Below are 26,919 nucleotides of genomic sequence, written 5' to 3' on the forward strand. Positions count from 1 at the left end.
AAAACAAGACTATACGATGATCAATTCTGATGGACATGGCTCTTTCCAACAATGAGATGACTAATGCCAGTTCCAATGATCTTGTGATGAAGAGAGCCAACTACACTCAGAGAGAGGGCTGTGGAAACTGAATGTGAATCACAATATGGCATTCTCACTCTTTTTGATGTTGTTCACTTGTATTTTGTTTTCTTACTCATTTATTTTCCTTTTTGATCTGATTTTTTTTGTGCAACAAGAAATTGTATAAATATGTTTACACATATTGGATTTAACATATATTTTAACATGTATAACATATATTGGATTGCTTGCCATGTAGGGGAGAGGGTGGGGGGAAGAAGGAGAAAATTTGGAACACAAGGCTATGCAAGGGTCAATGTTGAAAAATTATCATTGCATATGCTTTGAAAATAAAAAGCTTAAAAAAGAGGGATTAAACAGAGACCAATACAGTAAGATCAGGGGTAAAGTAAAGATGTCCATTACCCCTACTTCTTTTTGATATAGTGCTATAAATGTTAGCTATAGCAATAAGACAAAAAAAAAAAAAAAAGAAAGAAATCAAGGAAATAAATACAGGCAAAAAGGAAACAAAATAATCACTTTTTGCAGATGTTATGATGATTTACAGGTGATATGATGAGAAGCCTGGAGAATCTATGAATCTAAAAAAATTAATTCAAACAAATAACTTCAGTAAAGTAGCATTATATAGAATAAATCCATAGAATTCATAGCATTTCTGTGTATTACTAGCAAAACAAAGCAAAAAAAATCCATTTAAAATAAGTATAGAATGTATAAAATAGTTAATATACTTCTTACCAAGATATACATCAGAATTATATGAGTATAACTACAAAAGTGCTATGGAGGTAAAGACAGACTTGAATAATTGGGGAAATAGTAATTTGCCATGGGTAGGCTGAGCCAATAGAATAATGTTAACTAAATCAATTTACTTTCTCAGTACCATACCAATCAAATTACCAAAGGATTATGTTTATAGAGCTAGGAAAAAAATTCATCTGGAGGAACAGAAAATCAGAAAATCTCCAGGAAAATCATAAAATAGTAAGAATGGAAGGGGAGCCAAGAACTACACTACAAAGGGATGATTATATAAATAATATAATATTGTTTAAAATTAATGAGGTTATTCAGTGGAATAGACTAGGAGCACAACATTCAGAAAAAGCAACCTGGTGTAGTCTAGTCTTAGTAACTCACTATTGTATAAAAGCTATTTGAAAAACTAAAAAGTGATCTAGTAAAATTGACATTTGGATGAATACCTCAGAGCATATACCAAGGTAAGCTCCAAATAGATACATCACTTAGATAAAAAAGTTTTTTTATAAAGTATAAAAATATAATAAAGTATAATATCTAATTAATGTAATATTTAAAAATAAATATTATAAAGTAAAAAGCAATGAAGAAATTATCTTTTGGATCTTTGAACAGGCAAGGAATTTTTGACCAAACAAGGAATAGACAGGATCACAGAAAATAAAATGGATAATTTTGATTACATAAAATTAAAAAAAGTTTTTATGTGAATAACACCATGTAACTAAAATTAGAAGGAATAGTTTTGCAGCAAGTTTTTATGCCAAAGGTCTTACTTCCAAGATATATAATGAAATGGTTCAAATTTACAAACATAAGAACTATTCTCCAATTGATTAATGACCTAGTGATACAAAAAGACAATTTTTAAAGGAAAAATCCACACTATCAACAAACACATGAAAAAAATGCTGTAAATCACCAATAATGAGAAAACTGCACACTAAGGCAACTCTCAGGATCTACTTCATGATTATCAGATTAGCAAAAATGATTGACAAGGAAAATGATTAGTGATAGGATTATGGGTAAATAGGCCCATTAATATACTTTTTTGGGGGAAGAGGCAATTGGGGATAAGTGACTTGCCCAGGGTCACAGAGCTAGAAAGTATTGAAGCCAGATTTGAAGTCAGGTTCTGTTAGGATTACTAAGTGAGAACATTACAAGATTCTCCTGACTCCAGGGCTGGTGCTCTATCCATTGCATCATCTAGCTATCCTATACACCATTAATGATATTGTGAATGTGTGGTTTAGCAGTTCTGATAAACATTTAGAAGCTTGCCCCCAAATGTTACTAAAATAACTTAATTTATATTGCTACTAGATCTATATCCCAAAGAGATCAAAAAAAAAAAAAAAAGGTAAAAGGATCCATACGTAGAGAAATATTTATATCAGCTCTATTTTAGTGGCAAATAATCAGAATCCAAGGTGGTGCCCATCAATTTAGAAATGACAGAACAAATTATGGTACATGAATGTTGTTGTGACCAAGCAACTGGTGAGATAGATGTGAGTTAACCATAAACAATCCCACAGTTCTAAGCTAGGACTGTTGTAAGCAACAAGTTGTAATGCAGATTTGGAGTAATTGGACTAAACAGTTCTCTCAGGCAAACTGATCTGGGACTTGGGTATAGACCATTGGGGTAAGGAGCATATAAAAGTGGTTTTTGAGACTTTGGCAAGAAGCCTGAGAAAGTGCATGTGAACTGATGCAGAGTGAAAGAGGAAAATAAATGATCATATTACCACATTGTAAAGACGAACTTTGAAAGACTAAAGAGCTCTGATCGATGCAATGATTGAGGAAGTTTGAGGACTGGAAGACAGATGGTGAAGAATGCTACCCACCTCCTAACAGGAAATGGAGTCAAGATTGTTTAGGAAATGCATATTTCTGAACACAACCATTGTAGGTGTGTGCTTTATTACCTTTTCTTTTCATGAGGAGGTAGGAGAGAAAAAAAAAAGTGTTAGTAAATTTTCTTTGAAATAAAATCCCTTTATATTTTATTCTATATTTCAAACAGGTAATAACCTTTTCATCTCTATACTTTATTTAACATGTTGAAAATGTATAAGAAAAAAATATTTTTATCTGCCTACAGAAATATGCTGCCTTACCACTTCTGAACCTTCTCTTGGTTGTGGAAAGGGAATAGAATACCAGAACTCAATGCTCCATCCAGGTTTAAGATAGTGAGAACAAGGAAAAATTGGATGAGTGCTAGAAGGCAGATAGGTGTCTTAGTTTTATTGGCTGCTGAGTTTTTCAGAGGGTTGTATTAAGGCTTTCTCTCAAAGGCAAAGAAAAGGCAAAATGGAAGAGCAAGACCTACACAAAACTCTTGCAATTCCTTGTCCTTATAGTGGTGTGGTTGGACCTAGAATCAGAAAAACCCATCAGACCTAGGGATATAATCCTGGCCTAGTCACTTAACCTGACCTTGCCTGTTCTTACCAGTTGAAATGGGGATTATAACAGCACCTACCTTGCAGGGTAGTTGTGAAGATTAAATGAGAAAAGATTTGTGAAAACACTTAACACAGTACCTGGCACAGAGTAGATGCTGTATAAATGCTAGCCTTCCTTTTCCTCCCAAACTACCACATTTCTAGATCCTGAGGCAAAAGAATAATTTTAGAGAGATGTTGGAGTAGCATGATCACTGATTACTCTGAATTCAGAGTATTTCTCACACATCTTCTCCACACCACATGGGAGCTCTATAAAACAAAGCCCTGTAGAGAAAAGTGTTATATTGGTATCCTTAAGAGCCATTGAAAACTCTTTCTTTTTTAGTCTTCCAATTATCTGAGTCTAACTTTATCCCATATCACCTGTAGCATCTTAGTATTTAGAAATGGCAAGGAATTTAAGAAATCCCTTAATCCAATCTTCTTGTATTAATACTTCTAGCTAGCATTTATAAGGTTAAAGTTTGCAAAGCATTTTATATATGTTCATTCATTCCAACCTCAACAATCCTGTGAAGTAGATGTCTTTATTATACTCAGTTTATACCCACCAAAATTGAGGGACAGATTAAGTTACTGAATTTGAACTCAGGTTTTCCTTTTATCAAATTCTAGCTATTTGCCTCTATTTGTTACCACCCAAAGTGTTCATCATTTTGCAGATAAGGCCCAAAGGCAGGAAGATTTGCCCAGGGTCATACAGATAATAAGCAGCTGAACCAGAATTCAAAACAAATTTGATTGAAAATCCAGTGTTCTTTCCAAATACCAAATTGCCTCCCAAGTCAGGTAAACCCAGAAGCTTCAACTTGACCTTTCTTAAGAAGTTATAATGGATCATCTCTTATTTTTGGGATAGGCCATCGTGTATGTGTGTGTGTGTGTGTGTGTGTGTGTGTGTGTGTGTGTGTGTGTGTGTGTGTGTTTGTGTGTGTTCACCTTCTGTTGATACAACCTTGCTATGCCAGAGCCCAGAGCATTATAAACATCACGATGAGTATCGTTTTTCCTTTCAGGCTCAGATGTGCAAGATGACCCTGTGCCGCATGACTTTGAGCAATTATCTGAAACTAAGGGATCCAAGGGATCCAGAATATAAGCAAAATCACCATAGCAATTGGCAGTCAAAACATCAAAGTAGCAAGGTATAGTGCCTCCAAAAAAAGGGATCCCAATACACCTTAGCCACATGCTGCCACGCTTGGGTAAAAGGAACTGTGAGTTTGCTCCTTAACTGATTTGAGAAAGAGTTTACATCCCCAAACCTGAAGGCTCCCTTGTTTTCAGCACTGATTGATCAACCAGAAATAAAGACATGAAGCAAATAATGTAAAACCAGGAAATTGAAGGCATCCTTCAGAAGACACATGTCTCAAACTCTCTTCCTCCATGCTGGCTAATATTAGTACAGGAGAGACACATAGGACAAGGATAGGGACACAATTATGTTCCAAAGGCCAGGGTTGCAAAGTTCTTTCATTCTGCAGTGGAAGTCATGATGTTCATAAGACTGAGTTAAAGACTATGGGAGATTAAAAAAAAAACAACAAAATTTTTCTGAAGAGGAACCATCATAATCTCCAGCTGTAGTTGGAGAAGAGAATTTATAAGATTTCTTAATTTTCTATCTATTGTGACCCCAATGGATTTACTACACTATATTGTGTGCAACTCACTGCCTATACAATTCCTTTGGCATTTATGCAATAGATGTAATGATAGTTATCATGTATAACTGATAAACAGCTTCTTGAGGACAGAAACTATATCATATGCTTATTTGTGTTCCTAGCATTGTTTTCAACAATGCTTTAAATATAATAGTAAGTCCTCAAAACATATTTTGATTGGTTGCTTGAATATAGATAAATCAAGCTTTGGGGTTAGAATTGGGTTATAGAGATACTACCTTTTTTTTTCCCCACCCCTGGCAAACATTTGAAAATGAGTCAGTCTGACATCAGGATCTACCTCGGTATCAGAGAGATTCTATGGATAGGAGCATTGGTTACTTCCCATTTGACATGGCTAGACTTGTATAGATTATTAATGTTGTAGCTTTTTGGTCTTGGAGATTAATTGAAAAGGAACTTTTGGAACTTTCCTAAGGAATTCTGCTAAGGGAATGTAGAAAAAGCTCAAAGACAATTGGATAACTATTTAAGTATTTGACAAGGAATCACATGGAATTAAGAATTACACGTTTTCCTTGATATCCTAGGGCAGAACTATAGGCACTGGATAGAATGTATAAAATGACTTTTTAACTTAATATAGGAAAAACTTCTTAACCATAAGATGAATCCAAATCATCCACATGGGAAGGTAGTGAATGAGTTCTCTATACTTGCTTTTTTAGTTGCTTCAGTCATGTCTGACTCTTTGTGACCCCAATGGAGTATTCTTGGCAAAAATTCTGGAGTGGTTTGCCATTTCCTTTTCCAGATCATTTTACAGTTGGGGAAACGGAGGCAAACAGGATTAAGTGACTCATCCATGGTCACACACTCCAGTAAGTGTCTGGGGCCATTTGAACTTAGGAAGATGTTTTCCTGGCTCCTGACCCTGTGATTGTGCTCCCTAGATGTCAATAAGTTTCTCTGTATTGGAAGCTATTAAGTTGAGGTTGGATAAACTATTTCTCTTGAGAGTTGTAGAAGGGAAATCCTAAATGATCTCTAAATAATTTCTAACTCCAAGATTCTCTAGAAAAGTACTGGGATAATCCTCAATCTTATCATCAACAAACATTTACTGAACCCACATTATGTGTAGAGTACTTTGTTAGGTTTGGGTATAAAACAGTGCTATTACTTCAGGATTTATCTTCCAAGAGCATTTGTTGTTGTTTAATCATGTTTGAGTCTTCATAACCCCATTTTCGAGTTTTTAGCAAAGATGCTGAAGTAGTTTGCTTTCTCAGTTCATTTTACAGATGAGAAAATTGAGGCAAACAGGATTAAGGGACTTGCCCAGGATCATATAGCTAGTAATTGTATGAGGTTGGATTTGAATTTATAAAGGTAAATAAATCTCCCTGATTCTAAGCCCAATGCTCTGGATACTTCCCCATCTAGCCATGACTGCCTTTCCTAACAGCAGCAGCAGCAGCAGCAGCAGCAGCAGCAGCAGCAGCAGCAGCAGCAGCAACAGCAACAATAAACAACGGCTTCTTTGAGGAGAGCAGGCATAGGCCTGGATGATCACAATATAAAGTAGCATATGTTGAACAGCAAAGGACCAGAGAAATCTTAAGTACTGAGTTACAGAGAGCACAAAGGAATCATTGAATGATAGAGCAGGTGAGGGAGGTTGCATGGAGGGAAAGAGGCTTGAACTAGAACTCCAAGGAAAGATGGAGGATATCGGAGAAGTTTTTGAGTAAAGGTATGGACTATATAAGGCAAATTTGGAGGACATAAGAGAACTGAGTATAATCAGTTTTCTTATATATTATATATTCTATGAATATATATTCATATATATTATATGAATATTATATATTCTCAAGAAGAGAATATTGTGAGGAGAGTTCGGAAAAAAGTAATAGAGGAGTCAATCTCTGCAGATCCTCTAAATTTTTTGATTTTTATCTTCCATCTGATTGAGAATTTTTCAGTAAGGTAACGATGCAATTCAGTGTTTTGGGAAGATTAGCCTGGCAGTTGTGTATACCAGGGTTTCTTAAACTTTTCCACTGGAGATCCCCTTTCCCCTGAGAATTTTTACATGACTCTGGGTTTATAGGTATGTGAACAAGGTACACAAATCGAACACTGACTGATAATAAAGGATAATTTCATTCTCCCCATCTTCAGTTAGGAGACCCCATATGGGGTCACAAGCCACAGTTTAAGAAGCCCGGGTGTATGTAATAGAATGGAATGGAGGGAGGCAAGACTGGAGGGAAGTCAATTAGGAGACTATTGCAATAGTCAAGTGGGAAAACCACTGGAGTCTGCCTAGGGTAGTGGCAATGGGAATTCAAAGGGATGGCTGCCAGAAACCATTACAAGTGCTCATTTGTGCTGTTACAAGCACTTTCTTTGTATTCTCCAGGCCCGGCAGAGTCAGGTAATTTGTATGTTATTCACTTAATATAAAAGCACAGAAATGTTTTGATCCTCTACTTTTCTTGCCCAGTGCCCCAGGTTGCTCTCCCTCACCCCCTTTAGGTCAGCACTTGATTTATTTTTTCCCAAGAAAGACAGAGCGGTGCAGTTACAAGAGCAGTGCGCTAGGAGGTAGGGCGGTAAGATTCTCAACTCCACCACTTGTCCGCTGTAGCCTTGGGTGCATTAATATTTCTTAGACTTCACTACATCATCTGTTTGAAAAAATTAAGGTATAATAACCCTGCTGGCTGAAGGCGGGGAGGGGAACAGATGATCTCACGAGGTCTCCTCCAACTTCTCCAACATCTGTCTCCCTCCTTTCCACCCCATAGTTTGGATTCCAGCGAGGAGACTCTGACTGCAGAAGTGTGACCAATCTCACCCCCTCCCCCTCCCCCTCCTCCTTCCCTCAGCCTCCCCTGCCACAGTCTAAGTCTTTCTTGGGCAGCTCCGTGACCCCGAGACTTTTCTCCTCCTCCATCACCATTCCTCCATCCGCGCTCCAACTCTTTGGTCCTCCCATCAGTGGTTGCCAGAGAGTGACTTTATTTCTTCCCTCTCTCAGCAGAGCAACTTCTGGGGGCGGAGCCCACCTGTGAACTCCGAGAGAGGCAGGGAATAGTGCCAAAGTGGGGGGAGGGGAGGCGGGCAGGGGGCGGGACAGGTAGGGCGGGAGGTGCTGGGAGGGAGGAAAGGGAAAGAATTGGGGGGGGTGACTTGGAGAGGAGAGGATAACCAGCACCCGGGAAGCCTCATTCGGAAGCCCTGCGTGTGCGCCAGTGAGGAGGGGGCGGAGAAGACGGGAGGGTGTGTGAGACGGAGGACCAGCGGAGCGGAGCTTGAGGACAGGAGGGGAGGAGCCGGCAAAGTGCTCCAGGGGAGAGGACTAGCCCGGAGCGATCGGCCCTCGCCCAGGCGAGCAGACCCCCGGAGCGCCGTCCCGGCTCGCGCCGGGAGCATGAGCCGGCGGCCCGCTGGAGAGCTGCCGGGGGAGGCGGCCGCGGCGTCCTGAGAAGCTGGCCTGGGGCTCCGCGCGCCTGGGGCGCTGGGCCGGGCCCGGGGGCTGGGACCGGGGGGGAAGCAGTCCGCGCGGGCGGCTGCGGCTCCGGCGCAGCGCCATGGGGAGCCCCCGGCCCGCGCTGCTGCTGCTCCTGCTGCGCCCGGTCAAGCTCCTGCGGAGGCGCTTCCGGCTGCTGCTGGCGCTCGCGCTGGTCTTCGTGGGGCTCTGGACCCTCTATCTGGAGCTGGTGGCGTCCGGGGAGGTCAACGGGAACCCCCTGTACCGGAGTGAGTAGTCCCGAGGGGGGCTCAGTGCGGGGGGAGAGGGCGGGGAGCGTGCGCCTGGGGGGGAGGGGGGCGCTGACCCTCTTCCTCTGGGGGGGAGAGGGAGCTAATCCTGCCCGGACCCGGCTCCCGGCGCGCTTTCCTCCCTCAGGTAGCAGCCCCACCCCGGCCGGAGCGCAGCCTTTACTCCCTTCTCTACTCGGAGAGAAGTCCGGGGGGCTCCGGGCTCCGAACCGCGGGGCGCCCTCCGGGGACTCTGCGCCGACGGGCCGGGGGTTTTCCGGGACTCCTCAGGCTCCTGGCTGCTACTGGACGGGGACGGAGCCGCCCCGCCGCCTGGCCCGGATGCCGGGAGGTCCCGGGGACTCGCGCCGAGACGGGCTTTCCCTGAACGCCGCGCGGCTGGGGGGCTGCTGCCGCGGCGCCCTCAGCCCGTCCCCACCGGTGCGGCTGCTCTAGAGCTGGCCGAGTTTCGCTGCCCCGATCTCCCCGTCCGACGTTCTTCTACGTCCTGTCTCCGCCCGGCTCCGTCCGTGCTGAGCCTCCCTGTGCCTCTCTGGGGTTTTAAATTTAGGACTTCCAATGTCCCTGAACAAGATTCACACTTAGAGGTTCGCATGCCGGTTAGAATCCGCGTTCTGCACCAGCGACCTTGGCCAGGCCATTCTCCTCTGTGGGGCTTCTGGATCCACCGGCCTCCAAAGTCCCTCTTGAATGCATGACCCTGCACATTACTCTCCCACCCCTGACCTCCCCTTCCTTTTCCTCCAGGTTTACATTCACTTTACTTCCCCCCCTCCGGGGCCCCCCCACTGCCTCGGCCTTTAGGCCCCCCTCAAACACTGTCCGCTCCCAAGATGCAGTCCCCGCTTCCCCTTGCATCAGCAGGGACTACTTCTCCTGACGGGCTGAGCAGAGATGCCTTATACCATCCTGCTGCTGCTTTTCCAGCTGCCTCCTCTGTCCCAGAGGCGATTGTCTGGAATTGTGGCCATTTTCTCGGGGAGATCTGTAAAAAAGGAAGGGAGGAGGTAGGTAATGCAGTGGACAGAGCGCTGACCCTGCAGCAGGAGGACCCAAGTTCCACACTTACACTCAGCCTTCTATCAGGCTAGGAAAACATTGCGGTGGTTTTGAGGAGGAGGGATTACCGTTGGGAAAGACTAGAGGCAGGGAGACCCCATGCAAGCTGGTGGGGCCATCCAGACGAGATGGATGGTGGTAAAGAGAGGGGCACGTCCGAGAAACGTGGCGGCAGAAGTGACAGGCCACGGAGTTGTGTGGACTGAGTAATGGAAGAATGGAGGGCCGTCCTCTCTGTTAGAGGACTCGCCATGGATTATGATCTGGTGGAGGAGGATAAGGACTGAAAACCAAAAGACAAACACTATGTTCCAAACTGCAAATACAAATACAAGCGATGAAAGTATAAGCGATTCAGTTCTAATGCAAGGAGGTTCCATTTTATTGGAGGTGTATGACCTCCACAGGATGTGTATACAGTGAATAGGAAATGTGGGAGAAATGGTACCAGAAACTGGAAATCTGGCTCCAGCACTTTCCTTAAGAGTTGAGATAAAAGGAGGGTAAATGATACAGTATCAAAAAAGCAGAAACAGAGTAATATATACGTAGAGCCATATATTTTGTAGATAACAGAAACAAAATCTGGAAAAGCACACTTTTTGAAGTGTACTTTGAAACTCATTTTTGAAGAAATTTCATAAGAGAAAAGGAAACAAGTCAGGTATTACTATCTTGCCAGTGTTAACATGCATGTTAAAAATGAATTGTAAATAAGTTTCACGTTTGATGATTATTCCTTTCTTCTTTCTTTTTCTTTTTCTCATTTTATTTCTTATCTGTCTCTTGAAATAATGATTTCCATGAATATTTCCCCAGTAGAATGTAATCTTTTTTTAAAAAGATTTTTATTTTCATTTTTTTTTCCCCTGAGGCTGGGGTTAAGTGACTTGCCCAGGATCACACAGCTAGGAAGTGCTAAGTGCCTGAGATCACATTTGAACTCGGGTCCTCCTGACTGGTGCTCTATCCACTGCGCCACCTAGCTGCCCCAATTTTTATTTTCAAAACATATGGATGGATAATTTTTCAACATTGACTCTTGCATAGCCTTGTGGTCCAAATTTTCCCCTCTTTCTCCCCACTCCCTCCCCTAGATGACAAGCAATACAATATATGTTATACATATTAAAATAATGTTAAATCCATTACATATAAACATATTTATACAATTATCTTGCTGCATAAGAAAAATCAGATCAAAAAGGAAAGAAAATGAGCAAGAAAACAAAATGCAAGCAAACAACAATGAAAACAGTGGGAATACTATGTTGTGAGCAGTTCACACAGTCCTCTCTCTGGGTGTATAAGGCTTTCTTCATTACAAGATCATTGGAAATGGCCTCAATCATCTCATTGTTGGAAAGAATTCCACCAGAATTAATCATCGTATAATATTGATGTTGCTGTGTACAATCATCTCCTGGTTCTGCTTATTTCACTTAGCATCAGTTCATGTAAGTCTGTCCAGCCTTCTCTAAAATCATCCTGCTGGTTGTTTCGTATACAACAATAATATTCCATAAAGAGAATGTAATCTTTAGAGCAGGAACTGTGTCTTTTACTGTCTTGCTCATAGGAGGTACTTAATAAAATCTATTGGACATGATTTGTAGGAGGGATAGCAATAAGAAGAGCAAATTCAGGCTCAAAGATTTAGAATATTTCAGAATTCCAGTTTTGGTTTTTACTATCCGTATGACTATGGAGCAGAGTCTCTGCACTTTGGATTGCTTATTTGTAAAATGAAGGGGTCAGCCTAGATGATTTCTAAGATCTATGAACTAGGCCAAGTGTTGTAAACTTTCTGAGCCTCAGTCTTCATATCTGTAAAATATGAGTAATATTTTACTGGCTTGTCATGGAAGTCAAATGAGATAAAGGGATTTTTTTTTTGTAAATCTTTAAGTCACTCATAAATGGATTCAATTTTAATATGTTCACTCCCTGCTCCTCTTGACTATGGCCAAACTGGAGTTGAAAATCAAAATTTAGCATCCCCAAGAAGAGTGAGTTAGGATGAGAAATGTTGGGTCAAGAAACCAAAACAAACAATTAAATGTCACTTCAGGGAAGTTAGAAAAAGAAATTAAAGGGGTAAGGGATAGGGCAAAGTGCTGCTATTTATAAGTTGTGCGATCCCAGGTTATTAGTTTATCTTGAAAAGCCTCACTTTTGTGAGGTTCACAAAAGAGAAGTCCTACAGTAATAGCAGAGCCCAGAATCCAAAATTGGGCACTGAGATTGAGTTGCGTCTTGGAAATAGATGGTGTATAGGTTTCAAAGCTTTTTGGACAACTACATTTGGGGTGACTGAATTTGTAGTAGTGTTCTAGATCATTGATGGTGGGTTGTAAGGATGCGGTTCCCACAAAACAAGAGAAGGGAAATGTAAGGGCCCTTTAAATGGGCGGACACAGTGCAACGGGAGATTTGAGTCCCCCAGGAAGTAATCTCTGTGGATATTAGGACTGCCTTGTAGGTGGGATCTTGACCATGAAGAGATAGCTTCGTAATGGGTGACTCTCTCGCTAATTGGCTGTGTATGTGACCTCACAGGCCCTTTATAAGCCCACTGCAGGCAGCAGTCACTCTCTTTAACCTGGCGCTCTTCACCCTGGCTTCCTAACCTGGGTGGCCAAGCCGAGATGGGTAGCCAAAAGAGGTAAGGATTTTGGTAGTGAACACGTGGGTCTTCTGACCAGGTGTTCACTAGGGAACCAACAAGTCAGGGCATCAGTCAGGGCATTATGTGAGTAGGTATAATAAAGGCTTTTAAGATTACCTGTGGCTGTTCTTGAGCGTGCTACCGGTTATTAAGCTATAGATTCAAGAGATCATGGCCAGAGACCTTTGAAGGCCTCAGAGGAGGCGAGCCGGGTAGAGTTGACACTGCAAAGGTCAGTGGTCAAAGGTACTCTGTTGGGCCTAGGACAGACTGGTAATTGTAACTGCCAGGTTTGGAAATCTGAGTACCACCATGTGGAAAGTTGTTTGTTCTTCTTTCTTGAAGAGGACCAATGACATCATGATGCCTTGACTTCCCCCCACACATACACACACTGAATAGTATCTGATTTTTTCCAATTATATGTAAAGCTAGATTTCAACATTCATTTTTATAAGATTTGAGTTCTAATTTTTTCCCTCCCTCCTCCAAGAGAGCAAGCAAAATGTACTGTCACGTTAAACATATTGTCATTGATGCCTTGACTTCCAAGTGAATTGGATTTAAGTAATATAGAGCTTTGCAAAATCATCAGCCTCACTCTGTCCTCCAGAGTCATTAAAGTCTACTTGCAAGACAAAAGTCAAGACAAGAAAATGTGGAATATTAGGGAAAGTGAAGAGAGCATTGTTTGGCAGTAGAAGGAAGAGAAAATCTGGGAGGTTATAAGAAGCTCTTAGTACATTACACCAGCATGCAAAAAAGAAGTGAAAAAAGTACTCTATTTTTGTAAGGCTGCACTTGGAATAATACTCAATTCAATTTTGGGCACCACATTTTCGAAAGAACATTGCATCTAGATAAGGGGGACAATGTAAAGATCATGCTATACCAAGATTTGTCAGAAAATGAAATGAACAAACAAACAAACCCTTGAGCCTTTTTAGTCTGGAAAAGATAAAACATGGGTTGGACTTAACTAGGTTCAAATATTTAAAGAGACTGGTAGGGAAAGAATTAGACTTTATCAGAGAAATGTAAATTAAAAGGACATTGATAACTATTTTACTGTAGGGGTTGTGGAGAAACAGGCACCCACTAGTATCTGCAGGCAGGATCTTGAATTGGTGCATTCTTTTTGAAAAGTAATATGGCTTTAAAATTAGTCATTTAGTTTAACCTAGTGGTTCTACTTCTAGAATTATCCCCAAAGATATCACTGAAAAAGGATTTGCCCATACAAAAACATTTGTAGCAGCATTATTTACTTATTTATTAATTTTTGCCACTTTAAATATTTTATTTTTCCAATTAAATGTAATACTTTTTTTTTTTTTTAACATTCTTTTAAAAAACTTTTGAATTTCAATTTCTATCCCTCCTTTCCTTCCCCCCTCCACCTTGAGAAAGCAATTTAATATAGGTTATATATGTGGCAGCATTATTTATAATAGCATAGTATAATGGGGTATTATTGCTTTAAAAGTAATGACAGATCTATAATACCATCTCTGGGATACCTCCCCAACTTATATGTTGGGTCTTTCAGAGGATCACCACTACCCTACTTTCAAGGTACTCTTGTGTGGCCAAACTCTTTGTAAATTCCAATTGCAGCAGTCTATACCCCTAACCGCCAAGATGTGGAAATTCATTAGCTTTCACCTTTCTATTTACTTTTAATAATCAAACACCAACAGTAGAGGTTTTTTTGTTTTTTTGTTTGTTTTTTGTTTTTGTTTTTTACACTGAGACAGTATAGTTAGACAATTGGTACAAAGCATTCTTATAATCTGGGGATACATTCTTGCCCAATATCATAACTCACAACATCAGTGGGGAGAATGAACACAGAATTATTATAGGTACTCTGATAGTGATGCACACAAAGAAAGAACGTGTAGTCAAGTCAGCTCACATCTGTGTCACCATGGAGAGTCTCCTATCCTTTTTCTTCTTTTGTCCCCAGTTCTCTCTCCCTAGAGAATGGGTCCTGCTTTTTTAATGGCGAGAAGTTTGACCTGCCCTTGGTTTGTCACTAGCCAGCTGTTCTTTAATTCCATCAAGGGCAATTCTGCACAGTTCATAAAGGGGAAGCAATGTGAACCTTTGTACATACTCTATTGAATATACTAATGCCATGTTTCTTTTATCAGATCAGTTTATCTTTAACAGTTCTGGGGAGAGGAGATATGAAAATCAAGTGTTTAGGGATATCTGACCAATCTCCACCATTTATCCGATGAAATATGAGAAGACAGGTGAATTTAATCAGTCAGTATGCATTATTATAGTAGCCTCTAATGAATATCATTTCTCTAAATTCTCTGCTTCTTCTGGCTTTTTTATAAGAGAGCCCATCCCTTTAAACCTCTTGCCTATTCACTATGCAATTAGCTTTCCAATCATTTTCTTTATTTGGTAAGTAACCATGCCACTCAAGACCCATCATAATCAGGTACCAACCAACTTGCATCTTTTTTTCTTTTTTAATTATGAATCTTAATCATCAACAAATATTTCAGCTTAGAGAGGAAAATGAGGTGTTTTTTTTTTTTTACATGATACCATGAACTATACAGATTGCTTTAAAAAAGTATGTTAAATGTTATAAGGTGGCAACAACATTAAACTGCTTGTATCCCTTTTTGAATTCTTTGCTTTCTTTTCGTGCATTTTAAATGTTTTATTAATACTTTTTAATTTGCTTACTGCAAAATAGAAATTTAAAGAGAATGAGATTAACATGAAATCATATTTAAAAGGCAACAGATTGCCATAGGTATTGGTTGAGTAGTGAAGTGATGGGGTCAGATTTAGCCTTTCAGAAAATCTCTTTGGCAATTCTGTGTAAATTAGATAAGATTGATCCAGATGGGAGAGCAACAGAAAGGCTGTTGTGGCATTCCAGGTGAGAAGTGATTAGACCTTGAACTAGGGAAGGAAAAAAGGGGAGAGATACACAAGAGGTGCATTGGAAGTAGAAGGAGCAAGATTTGACAAGTGGTTACATATGTGGAGGTGAAGGTGCCATTGAGATTATGAACCTGCGTGAGTAGGAGGATGGATGGCAACAGGGAAAATTGGAAGAACAGTGAGTTTTGAGGTAAAGAAGATGTAATGAGATCCAAAATGCAGACTTAATGCAGCCATACCTGTTTATCCTGTTACTCACTCGGTCCCACCCAAAATGAGGAAGGGGAATCATGGGTGGGGCTCTCATTCATTGGTCACTGCCCCTGATTATAGAGCTTGCCCCTCAAGGAGCCCATGACATAGTTTGAGGTGATCTGGGGTCTGTACAAGGAGTGAGTATGGGAGGATGGAATTTCTCCATTAGCACCTGTGGTTTCACAGATAGGTCATAATTGCCCTGACGTGCCCATAGGAGCTTACTCAGCACAGGGAGGAGGCTCCGTGGGAGAGTGTTGGGGAACAATAGTAAGTCCCCTAAGGACCAAAAAACCATATGATTTGCAACTGAAATCGCAAGACAACAAATGTATTATCTCCTCTATTAGAATGCAAGCTCTTTGAAAACAGATTGACTATATTTTACTTTCTATTTGTAACCCTAACATTTAGTATAGTGATCAGCATATAGTAAGTGTTTAATAAATAATTTTTCATTCATTCATTTCATTGATTTACTACACTGACTATTCGTACTGGATGATTCACTTAAAGCTGCTTACCTCAATTTCCTCATTGGTAAAAAGAGCTGGCAAAGGAAAATGGCAAATCATTCCAGTATTTTTCCAAGTATTCTTGCCAAGTGGGTCACAAAAATGTGAAACAACTGAACAATAAGGAGCTTTTAATAAATCCCTATTGAGTGATTGTTTAATTTCCCTCTTTCTCATTCTGTCCTCTTCTGTTTTCTTTTTCTTTCAATCATGCTATTTCTCCAATGGATTCCTTTTTCTCAATTCCATTTGCTGAAATAACTCTTTTCATTCAAGGTCCAACTCAATTATTACCTCTTCCATGAAATCTTCTTATAATTGAAACCCTTTCTCTTAAAGATCTAGTAGAACACTAACTCGATTCCCTTTATAGCTATCATATAACATTTTTATTTTTATGTATATTCTCCCTTGTTCCCCACAGTCCTTTGTGAAAAGGGTCTCTGACAGATGTCTTTATTACCAATACCTACTATGGTGCCCTGCACATAATAGACCCCTAATAAATGTTTTTACTGAATAGAATCTGCTTTTCTCTTGTTTTGGACATCATTTTGTTTTGTTTTGTTTTGTTTTGTTTTGTTTTGTTTTGTTTTGTTTTGTTTTTAGTTTTAGTTCTCAAGATTCATTTTTAAAAAAGATTGAGTTCCAAATTTTTTCTCCCTCCCTCTCCACTCCATTCAAATTCAGACATGACTTTTTTTTTTTTTTTTTTTTTTTTTAATCAAGAATCTTGCAGTGACCTGTCCTTTTGTGGCTTCCGATCTTATTTGACTCCATAGGAAAATCCAGAATGTGATTTCTTAACCTGAGGTCTATGAACTTGTTTTAAAAAAATATATCCAGGGGGCAGCTAGGTGGCGCAGTGGATAGAGCACCAGCCTTGAATTCAGGAGGACCCGAGTTCAAATGTGATCTCAGATACTTAACACTTCCTAGCTGTGTGACCCTGGGCAAGTCACTTAATCCCAGCCTCAGGGGGGTGGGGAATATGGATATATATATCCATAAGTGCATTTTAATATAATTGTTCCCCTTTGTGAGCCTAAAACATTAATCTGAATGCATTTAAAACATTAATCTGAAAAGAATTCAAGAAGTTTCACTAGGCTGTCAAAAGGTATCTGATATTTAAAAGGTTGCAACATATTTAACATATCAGATTGCTTGCTGTCTGGGAGCCAGGAAGGGAGAAAAATTTGGAACACAAAGTTTTGGGAAGGTGAATGTTAAAAACTATCTTTGGAAAAATAAAAGACCACTTTTAAAAAGGATAAAAAAAAGTTTGCAAGCCCCTGATTTGGAAAGGTGACCTATTAAAATTCCAATGTTACAAACTAGGGCAGATAGACATGTGCCCTACTATATTTGATGAACTAATCTACTGATTTCATTCTTGTTCTGAATATCGATGATGATATAATTTAGAATATAAGTGGTGATATGCAATTTTGGGTTCAAATTTTCAGAGATGTGAGATATTCTGAAAAGGACAGTAATATATATATAATAAAGAGAATAATGAATTCCCTTAAAAATTTCTATGTGATCAAAGGATTTTACAGCTATTCCTGACTTCTGAAATCTAAGTAAGACACAGGAAAATCACATGGTCGTATAACTTAAAGCCAAACTTTAGAGGTCATCTACTTGAACTCTTATCATTTTTAAGATTAAGAAACAGAAACCAGGAGTTTTAAATGATTTGCCCAAAGTTAACCAGATAATATAATCTTTTCCTTCTTATGCTTAGATCTTATCAGGTTAGCTAAATAGATAATAAAGCATAGAATCCTGGTCTGTAGATCCTCAAAAGCCTAATGCAGCCAGTATGATATTTAGCAAAATTCTATATCTAATTAAATCAAGTACATGAACTAGAAAATCAGTAGTGACTAACTTCCTGGTTACCACCAGATGTCACACCAACAGGCCTATGCCAATTAATTTGCAATTATAATGAATTATAAATAATATCATTAAATTCATATGGCCTGAACATATTTATATTACAGGTCATTTCCCTACCCCTAACTTTTGAAAAATTGTTTTAGGTTTGAACTCTTATCTTGTAAATCAGGACTTAAACTTTTTCTACTGATGACCCCTTTTTGCCCAAGAAATTTTTATGTGACACTAGGTATGTATGTTATAAAATAAGTATACAAATCAAACACTTACTAATAATAAATCATAATTTCACAACCCCAATATTCAATTATGCGACTCTCCCATGGGGTTGTGACCCACAGTTTAAAAAGCTTTGTTATAAATTAATTGAAGCTTGGAATAGATAATGTGACTTATTCCAAGTCATATAGAAAGTCAATGGAAACAAAAAAGTTTTCCCAAATCTAGATGTCACTCCAATTTATGATCTCCCCAATTTAATTTTTAGCTTCCATTCTAATTAATTCTAAAAGTTTCAACCATGCTTTGCCTATTCTGATTGCCACTTTTCCCCTGACATTATAGTAGCTCACTATCTCTAGGCAAAGGATTCTAATTCTTTGGCCGATCTTCATATATAAGAAGGAGCTCTAGATTTAGAGTGAAAAAGAACTGGGTTCAAATGTTTCTCTCTCAAACTTAATAGCCATGGAGTCACACTTAGATTCTTAGACTAATTTTGCTCATGTCTAAAAATGGGGATGATAACTTTAGCTCCTCCCTTATGGGGCTGTTGTGAAATTCAAATGAGATAATGTTTGTAAAATACTTAGCATACCTTAAAATGTAATATAAATATCATATTATCATAATTATGATTACCCTGAATGTCTTTAAACGGCGTGACCTGATTTCCAAATCCTTTGGTGTTGAATGGGGTTGGGCTAGGATGTTCTCCTCTAGAGAAGAGATTCCATTTCTAGGAGAGTAGTGATTGCTTTTGGTCTCTGCCTTTTCTGATGCAAGAACCCCTGTGTCTAAAGAAAGACTCTTAGGGTAGCTATGTTGTAATTTTTCCAAATTTAAAATTCTTAAAAAATTTATTCTGGATTGCTCTCCAGTGTTAAACTTTACAGAGCAGAACAGGATTTTGGGAAAAAGCCCTGAAGATTCTCTTGAAGCCTATTCTTCATTGTCTGTTTTCACATCTAGTAAAATAAGCTTTTAGTATTACCTCAGTTTCCTTCCACAAGCTTCTTCTCTCTCTCCTTGGGAAATCAAAATCTACATCAGGACCACTACTGCCTTCCTGGGGTTGCTTTGACCTACACAATCATTGACAAATATGACAAATCTGGACTGGATCAGGTGTTTGAAATTTTTATCAAGTTTAAATGAATGATTTACTGATATGCTTTACAAAGAGAAATTTCTGTTCTTCCTATCTAACTAAATACTACATGGCATAAATAATCCCCTTATAATTGTACCTCTTCCTGCCAAATTGAATCACAAAATCTTAGAATAGCCAAGATTCAAGAGACCTTTGAGATCATTTCATCCAACTGACTCATTTACAGACAGGGAAACTGAAACCTGTTGAAATGAAGTGATTACTGTAGGAATCCACAGTTCAGTTCTGGGCTTTGTTGGAAGTACTACAAGGTGTAGAGGAATATTTGTTTCACATATAGGCTACAGTAGTGCTTTGAGAGAACATCTAGATCTGGGAAAATGTACTTTGGGAATGGCATTTAGGAAAAGAAAGGGATGGAGGAAAACAAGAAGGGGAAAAAAATAAGAAACAATAGTATCTTATATTTATGAAGTACTTTAAGGAAAAATATTTTCCTTACAACATTCCTTTCAGGTGGGTAGCCCAAATGATTGTACGTACCTCCATTTTAGAATTGAAGAAATCATATTTCAAAGTGTGAAGTGGCTTGGCCATGAGCTTATGGGAAATAAATACACATGCTGGTGTTGGAATCCATTTTCCAATCTTCCTTTTTCAAAAGGGGCAAGTGACCACGTCATCTTCTGTAACAGAGAAAGAAAAAAAAAAGCATATCATGGTCTGAATCACCTCTTAGATTTTGGAAAAAACTATTTTATAAACAATTCCTGGAATCTTTGGAGAGGAAGAACAACTCCTGAGATCCTGGAACTTAATTTTTAAAAAATTATTTTTACTTTTTAATCATCTTTATTAAACACTTGAGGATTAAGACTTGGGTTTAGTAGCTGATCTAAAGAAATCAAAACTTCTGTAACAGTTTCTCTCCTCAAAGGACTTAGAATTGCAAAGTGTTTCAGTGGTCCTCAGTTTATTTTTTTTTGAAATGATTTATTGGTGCTTGTTTTAAAGCATCAATTGGTACTTTCTGGTGATTTTTATTTGTTGTTCAATCATTTTCAGTCATGTCTGACTCATTGTGACTTCATTTAGGGTTTTCTTGGCAAAGATACTAGAATGGTTTACCATTTCCTCCTCCAGTTCATTTTACAAATGAGGAAACTGAGGCAAACATGGGTAAGTGCATTGCCCAAAGTCCCACAGCTAGTAAATGTCTGAGGCCAGATTTGAACTCAGGGCGATTTGTTCTCAGGAGGATGACTCTAGTCCCAAGTCTATCTACTTCAGTTACCTACCTGTCCCATTCTCACCATTAATAGAAAGAATCCTTTCTTATAATAAAGAAATGCAGGTAAGTAAAAGACATCAATACATTGACTATGGCATAAGATTCAACTGGCAAGGCAGCCAAGATAAGAAGTTCTCTAGAATGATATTTTTTTGAGGGACATTACGTTTTATTTATTTTTTGTTTTTGTTTTTGATTAAAACTTTTTATTTTCAAAATATATATATGGATAATTTTCAACACCTAGAATGATATTCTGATAAAGCTATCAGAAAAAAATTACGATTAAACATAAAAGTGAGAAGCATGTGGATGTACCAATATAGATTTGAAGAAAAAGGTTAAGGTAAGGGAATTCTGGATGAATTCAGAGTTGCATTCAATTCAGCATTTATCCTGTGCCTACTGTATGCAGGGTACTGTTCTAGAGCCAAGAAATACAAAAAAATGAAACAGTCTTTGTCTTCAAAGAGCTTACTTTCTCCTAGGAAAATTCACATTTACATAGAAAAGTAAATTTGAAATAACTTTAGGAAAGAGAAAACACTAACAAGGAGGGGCTGGTGGGGGAGGGCAAAAAAGGCAAGTAGGAGATGGTGCCTGAATTATGCTTTTTGGGGCCTTTAAGGACCCATTGGGCAGGGGAACCATCTGTGCAAGGGAAAAGGATTGAAAATAAAACTTCAAAAGTAGGACTTATTAACAAACTAATTTATCTGAATTGGAGAATGTGTGAATAGATGTTAATATAAAATAGAAATAGAAAGGTACGTGAGGGCCAGAGTGAAGGGCTGAAGATTTTATAACTTTATTGTGGAGGCCTTAAATTGCTGCCGAAGATTTCTGAGTAGGGAGTGACATGGAAAGAATTGTGCTTCAGGATTATTAATGTCAGCCTTGTGGAAAATAGATAGGAGAGGACTGGAGCAGCTATCAATTAGGAGGCTATTGCAGCAGACTAGGTGATAAGGGGCTGGACTGGGGTATGTCCTGTTATGAGTGGAGGGAGAGGGCAGATACTAGAAGTGTTATGGAATAAGAATTATTAAGTCTTGGCAACTGATCAGATATGGAGGATCAGGTAGCTCAGAGAAGAGTTGAAGATGACTCCAAAGTCATGTATACAGCTACATTGAAAAATGATGGTGCCTGCAACAAAAATGGAGGGTCAGCTAGGTGATACGGTGGATTTTGCACCAGCCCTGGAGTTAGGCAGACCTGAGTTTAAATGTGGGATCAGACACTTAACACTTACTTGGTGGGTGACCCTGGGTAAGTCACTTGATCCCAATTACCTAACCTCCTCCCCCTCCCCAAAAAACCCGAAAGAAAGAACTAGAGGTGTTTGGTAGAGGAATGCATGGTTGGGGAAATATAATGAGTTTTGGACATCTTGAGTCTGAGATGCCAAAGAGACATTCAGGTGGAAACGTGATGCAAACAGTTGGTAATGTGACCTGGTGTTCAGGATAGAGATTAGGGCTGAATATAAAGATCTGGGAGTTAGTTGAACAGAGGTGATAATTGAACACATGATGATAAACAGATGGTGGAGAGAATTCATAGCTACTCAACTCTTTGTTTCTTTTTTCTTTGACAAAAACAACATTATTCAGATTGTGTTTGCATGAGGTCTAGGGGATAATAATAGCATCTATCTCCCAGAATTGTTGTGACATTAAAATGAGATATCTCTGAAGCTTTTCGCAGACCTTGGATCACTATATAAATGCCAGCTTACCATATCTGAGGAAGCACTTTTGACTCCTCCCATGCCTTTTCCCCTAATATTGATTGAATCTATTACCAAATGTTACTGACTCTGCTTCCTCCATGTCACTTTTATTTGTCTCCTTCCTGCCACTTAAGAAGCCACTACCCTTGTTTAGGCCCTCATTAACTCTCACTTAGACTTGATTTTGTAATAGTTTTCCTACCTCTACTTACTTCTTTCCACAATCCAGTCTTTATGCAGCTGCCAAAATAATCTTCCTAAGATACAAGCCTGACCATGTCGCTTCTCTGTAGAAAACCCCTTTGTGATTTCTTTTTGCCTCTGGGACAAAACATATATTTCTTAGCCTGGTATTCAAGGTCCTATTGCATGACTCCTACTTACCTTTCCAGTCTTGTTTTCCATCCCTTATCATGCAGTAAGGCTCCCCACTCCCTTGCAAGCATACAATGCCAATCCCTATGCTTTTACTCCTCCCTCTCCCTCCTCCCAACATCCTTTGGCTTTTCATAATCTTTATTTTCCTTGAAGAATCAGCTCAGGTACAGCCTTCTCTGAACCTCTCAGCTTTCAGCACTCTCTCTCTCCTTAAATTTTCTTAGAGCACTTTAAAAAATCTACTTTCCTTCCTTCCTATTTAATTAAAGCTTCTTATTTTCAAAATATATACATGGATAATTTTCTTTTAAAAAAATATGTGCAGTTCTTTTTTATTATAGCTTTTTATTTACAAGATATATGCATGGGTAATTTTTCAGCATTGATAGTTGCAAATCCTTTTGTTCCAACTTTTTCCCTCCTTTCCTCCACCCCTTCCCCCAGATGGCAGGTTGACCAATATACATGGATAATTTTCAACATTAACCCTTATAAAATCTTGTGTTCTAATTTTTTCCCTTCCTTCCTCCTACTCCCTCCCCTATTTGGCAAGTGATTCAATATATGTTAAATATGTGCAATTCTTCTTTATATTTCCACATTTATCATTCTGCACAAGAAGAATCAGATCAAAAAGGAAAAACAATGAGAATGAAAAAAAAAAACAAGCAAAAAACAACAGAAAGAGTGAAAATGCTATGTTGTGATCCCTACTCAGTTCCCACAGGCCTCTCTCTGGGCACAGATGGCTCTCTTCATCACAAGACCATTGGGACTGACCTGAATCATCTCATTGTTGATGAGAGCCATGTCCATCAGAATTGATCATTGTGTATTCTTGCTGTTGCTTTGTGTAATTATCTGATTCTGCTCATCTCACTCAGCATCAGTTCATGTGAGTCAGGCCTCTTTGAAATCATCCTGCTGATCGTTTTTTACAGAACAATAATATTCCATAGCATTCATATTCCATAACTTATCCCCCAAATTATGGGCATCTACTCAGTTTCCATTTTCTTACCAGAATTGCCACAAACATTTTTACACATATTGAGTCCCTTTCACTCCTTTATGATCTCTTTAGGATATAAGTTGGGCTAGGTGATTTCAAAGTTTTCTAAGGTCTCTTCCAGCTCAACTATTCTGTGATTCTGATTTTATGCCAGCTTGCCCCAGCAGTTCCTGACCTCGTGGTGTCCAAGGTCACCAGCAACCCGGGTTTCATTCAAATGCATGCCTTAGGTACTCAAAAGCTCTTGCTTAGATCCCCTTACTAATCCTCTGATCTACCCCCTTCTGGAAGCCAAACCACAGTTCAAATGAGTGCACTCATTCACACACATTCAGCTAGTATGTGTGTCCATGCAAACATAGTCTTCTCAGTTTCTGGCTTCTCACTCAGCTGAGTGAAAGAAGACTTACTGGGGGAGGGGAGTTGGAGTAGAAAATTCATACATAGTTTTGTCTTTTAAAATGGTGGCGGAGAGACATGAAACCCGGCTAAGGGGTAATGAGGTTACCAAGAGGAAGAAACTAGGACACCTATTCATTGAGAAGTGTGCTGGTTTACCTCCTTTTTTTGAAATGATGCCCAGGATATCTGGGTCTGGAGGAGAGCATGGTGATCACTCTGCTAGTGCTGGATAAGGATGATGGGAGAGACTTTAGGGAGATTTTATTGAGAAGAGACTTGTGGTGATTAATTCCACAGCTGAAATTAGAAAGTAATCGTCCTAAAACATCGTGTTATTTGGAAACTTAATCTGTTCTCTTCTTCTTTGGTGATGTTATTTTTAGTAAATTGGGTAAATTGACGCTGTGTATGTAACCTGGGCACACCCACCCTGGCTCAGTGTATACCTATAACTGAACATCAATAATGGAGGAAACAGCCTGGTTTCGTTTAGGGCAATAACAGTGGAAAGCCATAAACTGTCATATGTATATATTTGAGTATATTGTATGTATTGAGTAGATATTAAATAATGTAAGGAAACTAGGTGGAACATTGGATAAAGCTCCAAGCCTGGAGTCAAGAACCCCTGAGTTCCAATCCAGCCCCAATGATTAGTTTTGTGATTCTGGACAAGTCATTTAGCCTGTTTGCTTCAGTTTCACCATTTGTAAAATGGGGATAATGATAGCATCCATCTCCTAGGGTTGTTATGAGAATCGGATGAGATAATAATTGCAAAGCTCTTATCACAGTGCCTGGTACACAATAAGAGCTATATTAATGTTTACTGTTCTTCTTATTATATTTGTATATGTTTGTGTTTATTCTTCCCAAATCCACTTCTCAATCTACTTCACTATTTATCTGTATGATGTGTGGATTGTTCAAGGAGAGTTATTACTTCTGGAATGAGGGCTTGCTGAGCCTTTATCAGGGCTGCTCACCTCTCCTTGGTGATACCCAATTCTCACCTGTGGCTCCAAAAAGTGGTAGCATGTGCAGCGGTCACACACTGCTAATACTGTCTTGGCAAAAAGTTAAAATCTTAGGCTTAAGGTAACTCAAACCTATCAGTGAGTTAGGGGGATGTTTACCCCAAGCGTGTGAAGTCTTCCTCTGGCAGAATAGGCAGATGAGAAGAATAATGTGCTCCAGCGGCCATGAAGCCAGCACAGAGCACTGTGAAGTGCTTACAGCTTGGTCAGACATCAAAGATACCAATGTCATGCACTGATCCCAGGTCATCGTCTGCTCCTGGACTTTCATGATTCTGGAAGAGAGAGTGAGGATTTTTGTCTCACTTAAATGCAATCTATATGCAAGTCAAAACACTCTGTGATGTTTTTGGCTCTTTTCAAAATGAAGGATGAGCAGTATTTATCTGCATCTAAAACTTTAATGTTTTCTTGGATCTTTACTCACTCTTCCTTTTTTAATGAGATGCAGAGATATGTTGAACCTAATGTTCTGATTCTCCCTCATATCTGTTCCAGCTTACCTAGACAGTCTACCTGCACTCACTCCCACCTCAAATCACCTTTCATATCATTCACTGCCAGGTTTATCATCGTTGTAGATCTTGACATTTCATCCCTCTGCCCAATTCATTCACTGTTTCCCTATTGCCTAATAAGGAAAGTTCAAATCTCTTTCTTTCCTCAGCTTTCTTCAAATCTCCACCAAGACTTGGTGTTGCTTGCTGATACCCCCTGTAGACAGGGCACTTTCTCGCCTTTTAAATAATAATAATAATAGCTAGTATTCATATAGCACTTCCTATGTGGCAAGCTCTGTGCTAAGCACTTTACAAATGTATTTGATTTGATCTTTAAAACAACCCTTGGAAATAGGTGCTGTTATTATTCCCATTTTACAGATAAGGAACCTGAGATTAAGTGACCTGCCCAAGATCACATACCGTGTTTCCCCGATAATAAGACACTGTCTTATTATTTTTTTGGGACTAAAAAACACCAGAGGGCTTATTTTCAGGGGAGGGCTTATTTTAATGAACATTGACAGCAATTTTAATAAACAGGTAAATGTGAACAAAAATTTTTTTACCTTTATTCAATAATGATCATGTCATCTTCTTCAACAACATCGTCATAAGTATCCATACCCTGAATTCCAGCCTGGATGTCTTGCGCCAGCAAGCAAATCACCAGGGAAGAAGAGGATGACGCGCTCACTGCTGCAGCTCTGATTGGATGCAGCTCGGAGCACGACGTGCGTTTCACCCGGGAGGGGAGGGCGGCGCTGCTTACTGAAGGTACCGCTACGCAGCATATAGCGCAGGGGATCACCATGATGACCGTTTTCATAGTAAGTTCGATAGGGCTTATTTTCGGGGGAGGGCTTATTTTAGCGGAATATTAAAGAGTATGTGGGTGTCTTATTTTCAGGATAGGTCTTATTATCAGGGAAACACGGTAGCTAGTATCTGCTGAGGCTGGATTCGAACTCAAGTTTTTTTTATTCCAGATGTGGCACTGTGCACTCCAATGCCTTTTTACCTTTGCTTTGTCCCCCAAGCTTGGAATGCCATTTATTTCCTACATTGCCTCTACCTCTCCTATCTGTTTAAGCCTTACTAAAATGCCATTTTTTCTTCTTTTGATCCTCTCAATCATAATGA

At 39.3% G+C, this 26,919-nt stretch overlaps 1 protein-coding gene across 2 annotated transcripts in view; it reads left to right on the forward strand.

The window, feature by feature from the left end:
- Nucleotides 1-8,183: 8,183 nt before the first annotated feature.
- Nucleotides 8,184-26,919, forward strand: part of B4GALNT3 (beta-1,4-N-acetyl-galactosaminyltransferase 3) — a 153,635-nt gene continuing 134,899 nt past the window's right edge. The window contains exon 1 of one of the 2 annotated variants that reach the window (XM_074269336.1): nt 8,184-8,743. In XM_074269336.1, coding sequence (XP_074125437.1) covers nt 8,575-8,743 — 169 coding nt within the window. In that variant the 5' untranslated portion in view covers nt 8,184-8,574. The remainder of the gene's footprint in view (nt 8,744-26,919) is intronic. The other variant, XM_074269335.1, reaches the window with a different exon arrangement.

The sequence above is a fragment of the Sminthopsis crassicaudata genome, chromosome 5 (genome assembly GCF_048593235.1).
Source record: "Sminthopsis crassicaudata isolate SCR6 chromosome 5, ASM4859323v1, whole genome shotgun sequence".
NCBI classification, from domain to species: Eukaryota; Metazoa; Chordata; class Mammalia; order Dasyuromorphia; family Dasyuridae; genus Sminthopsis; species Sminthopsis crassicaudata.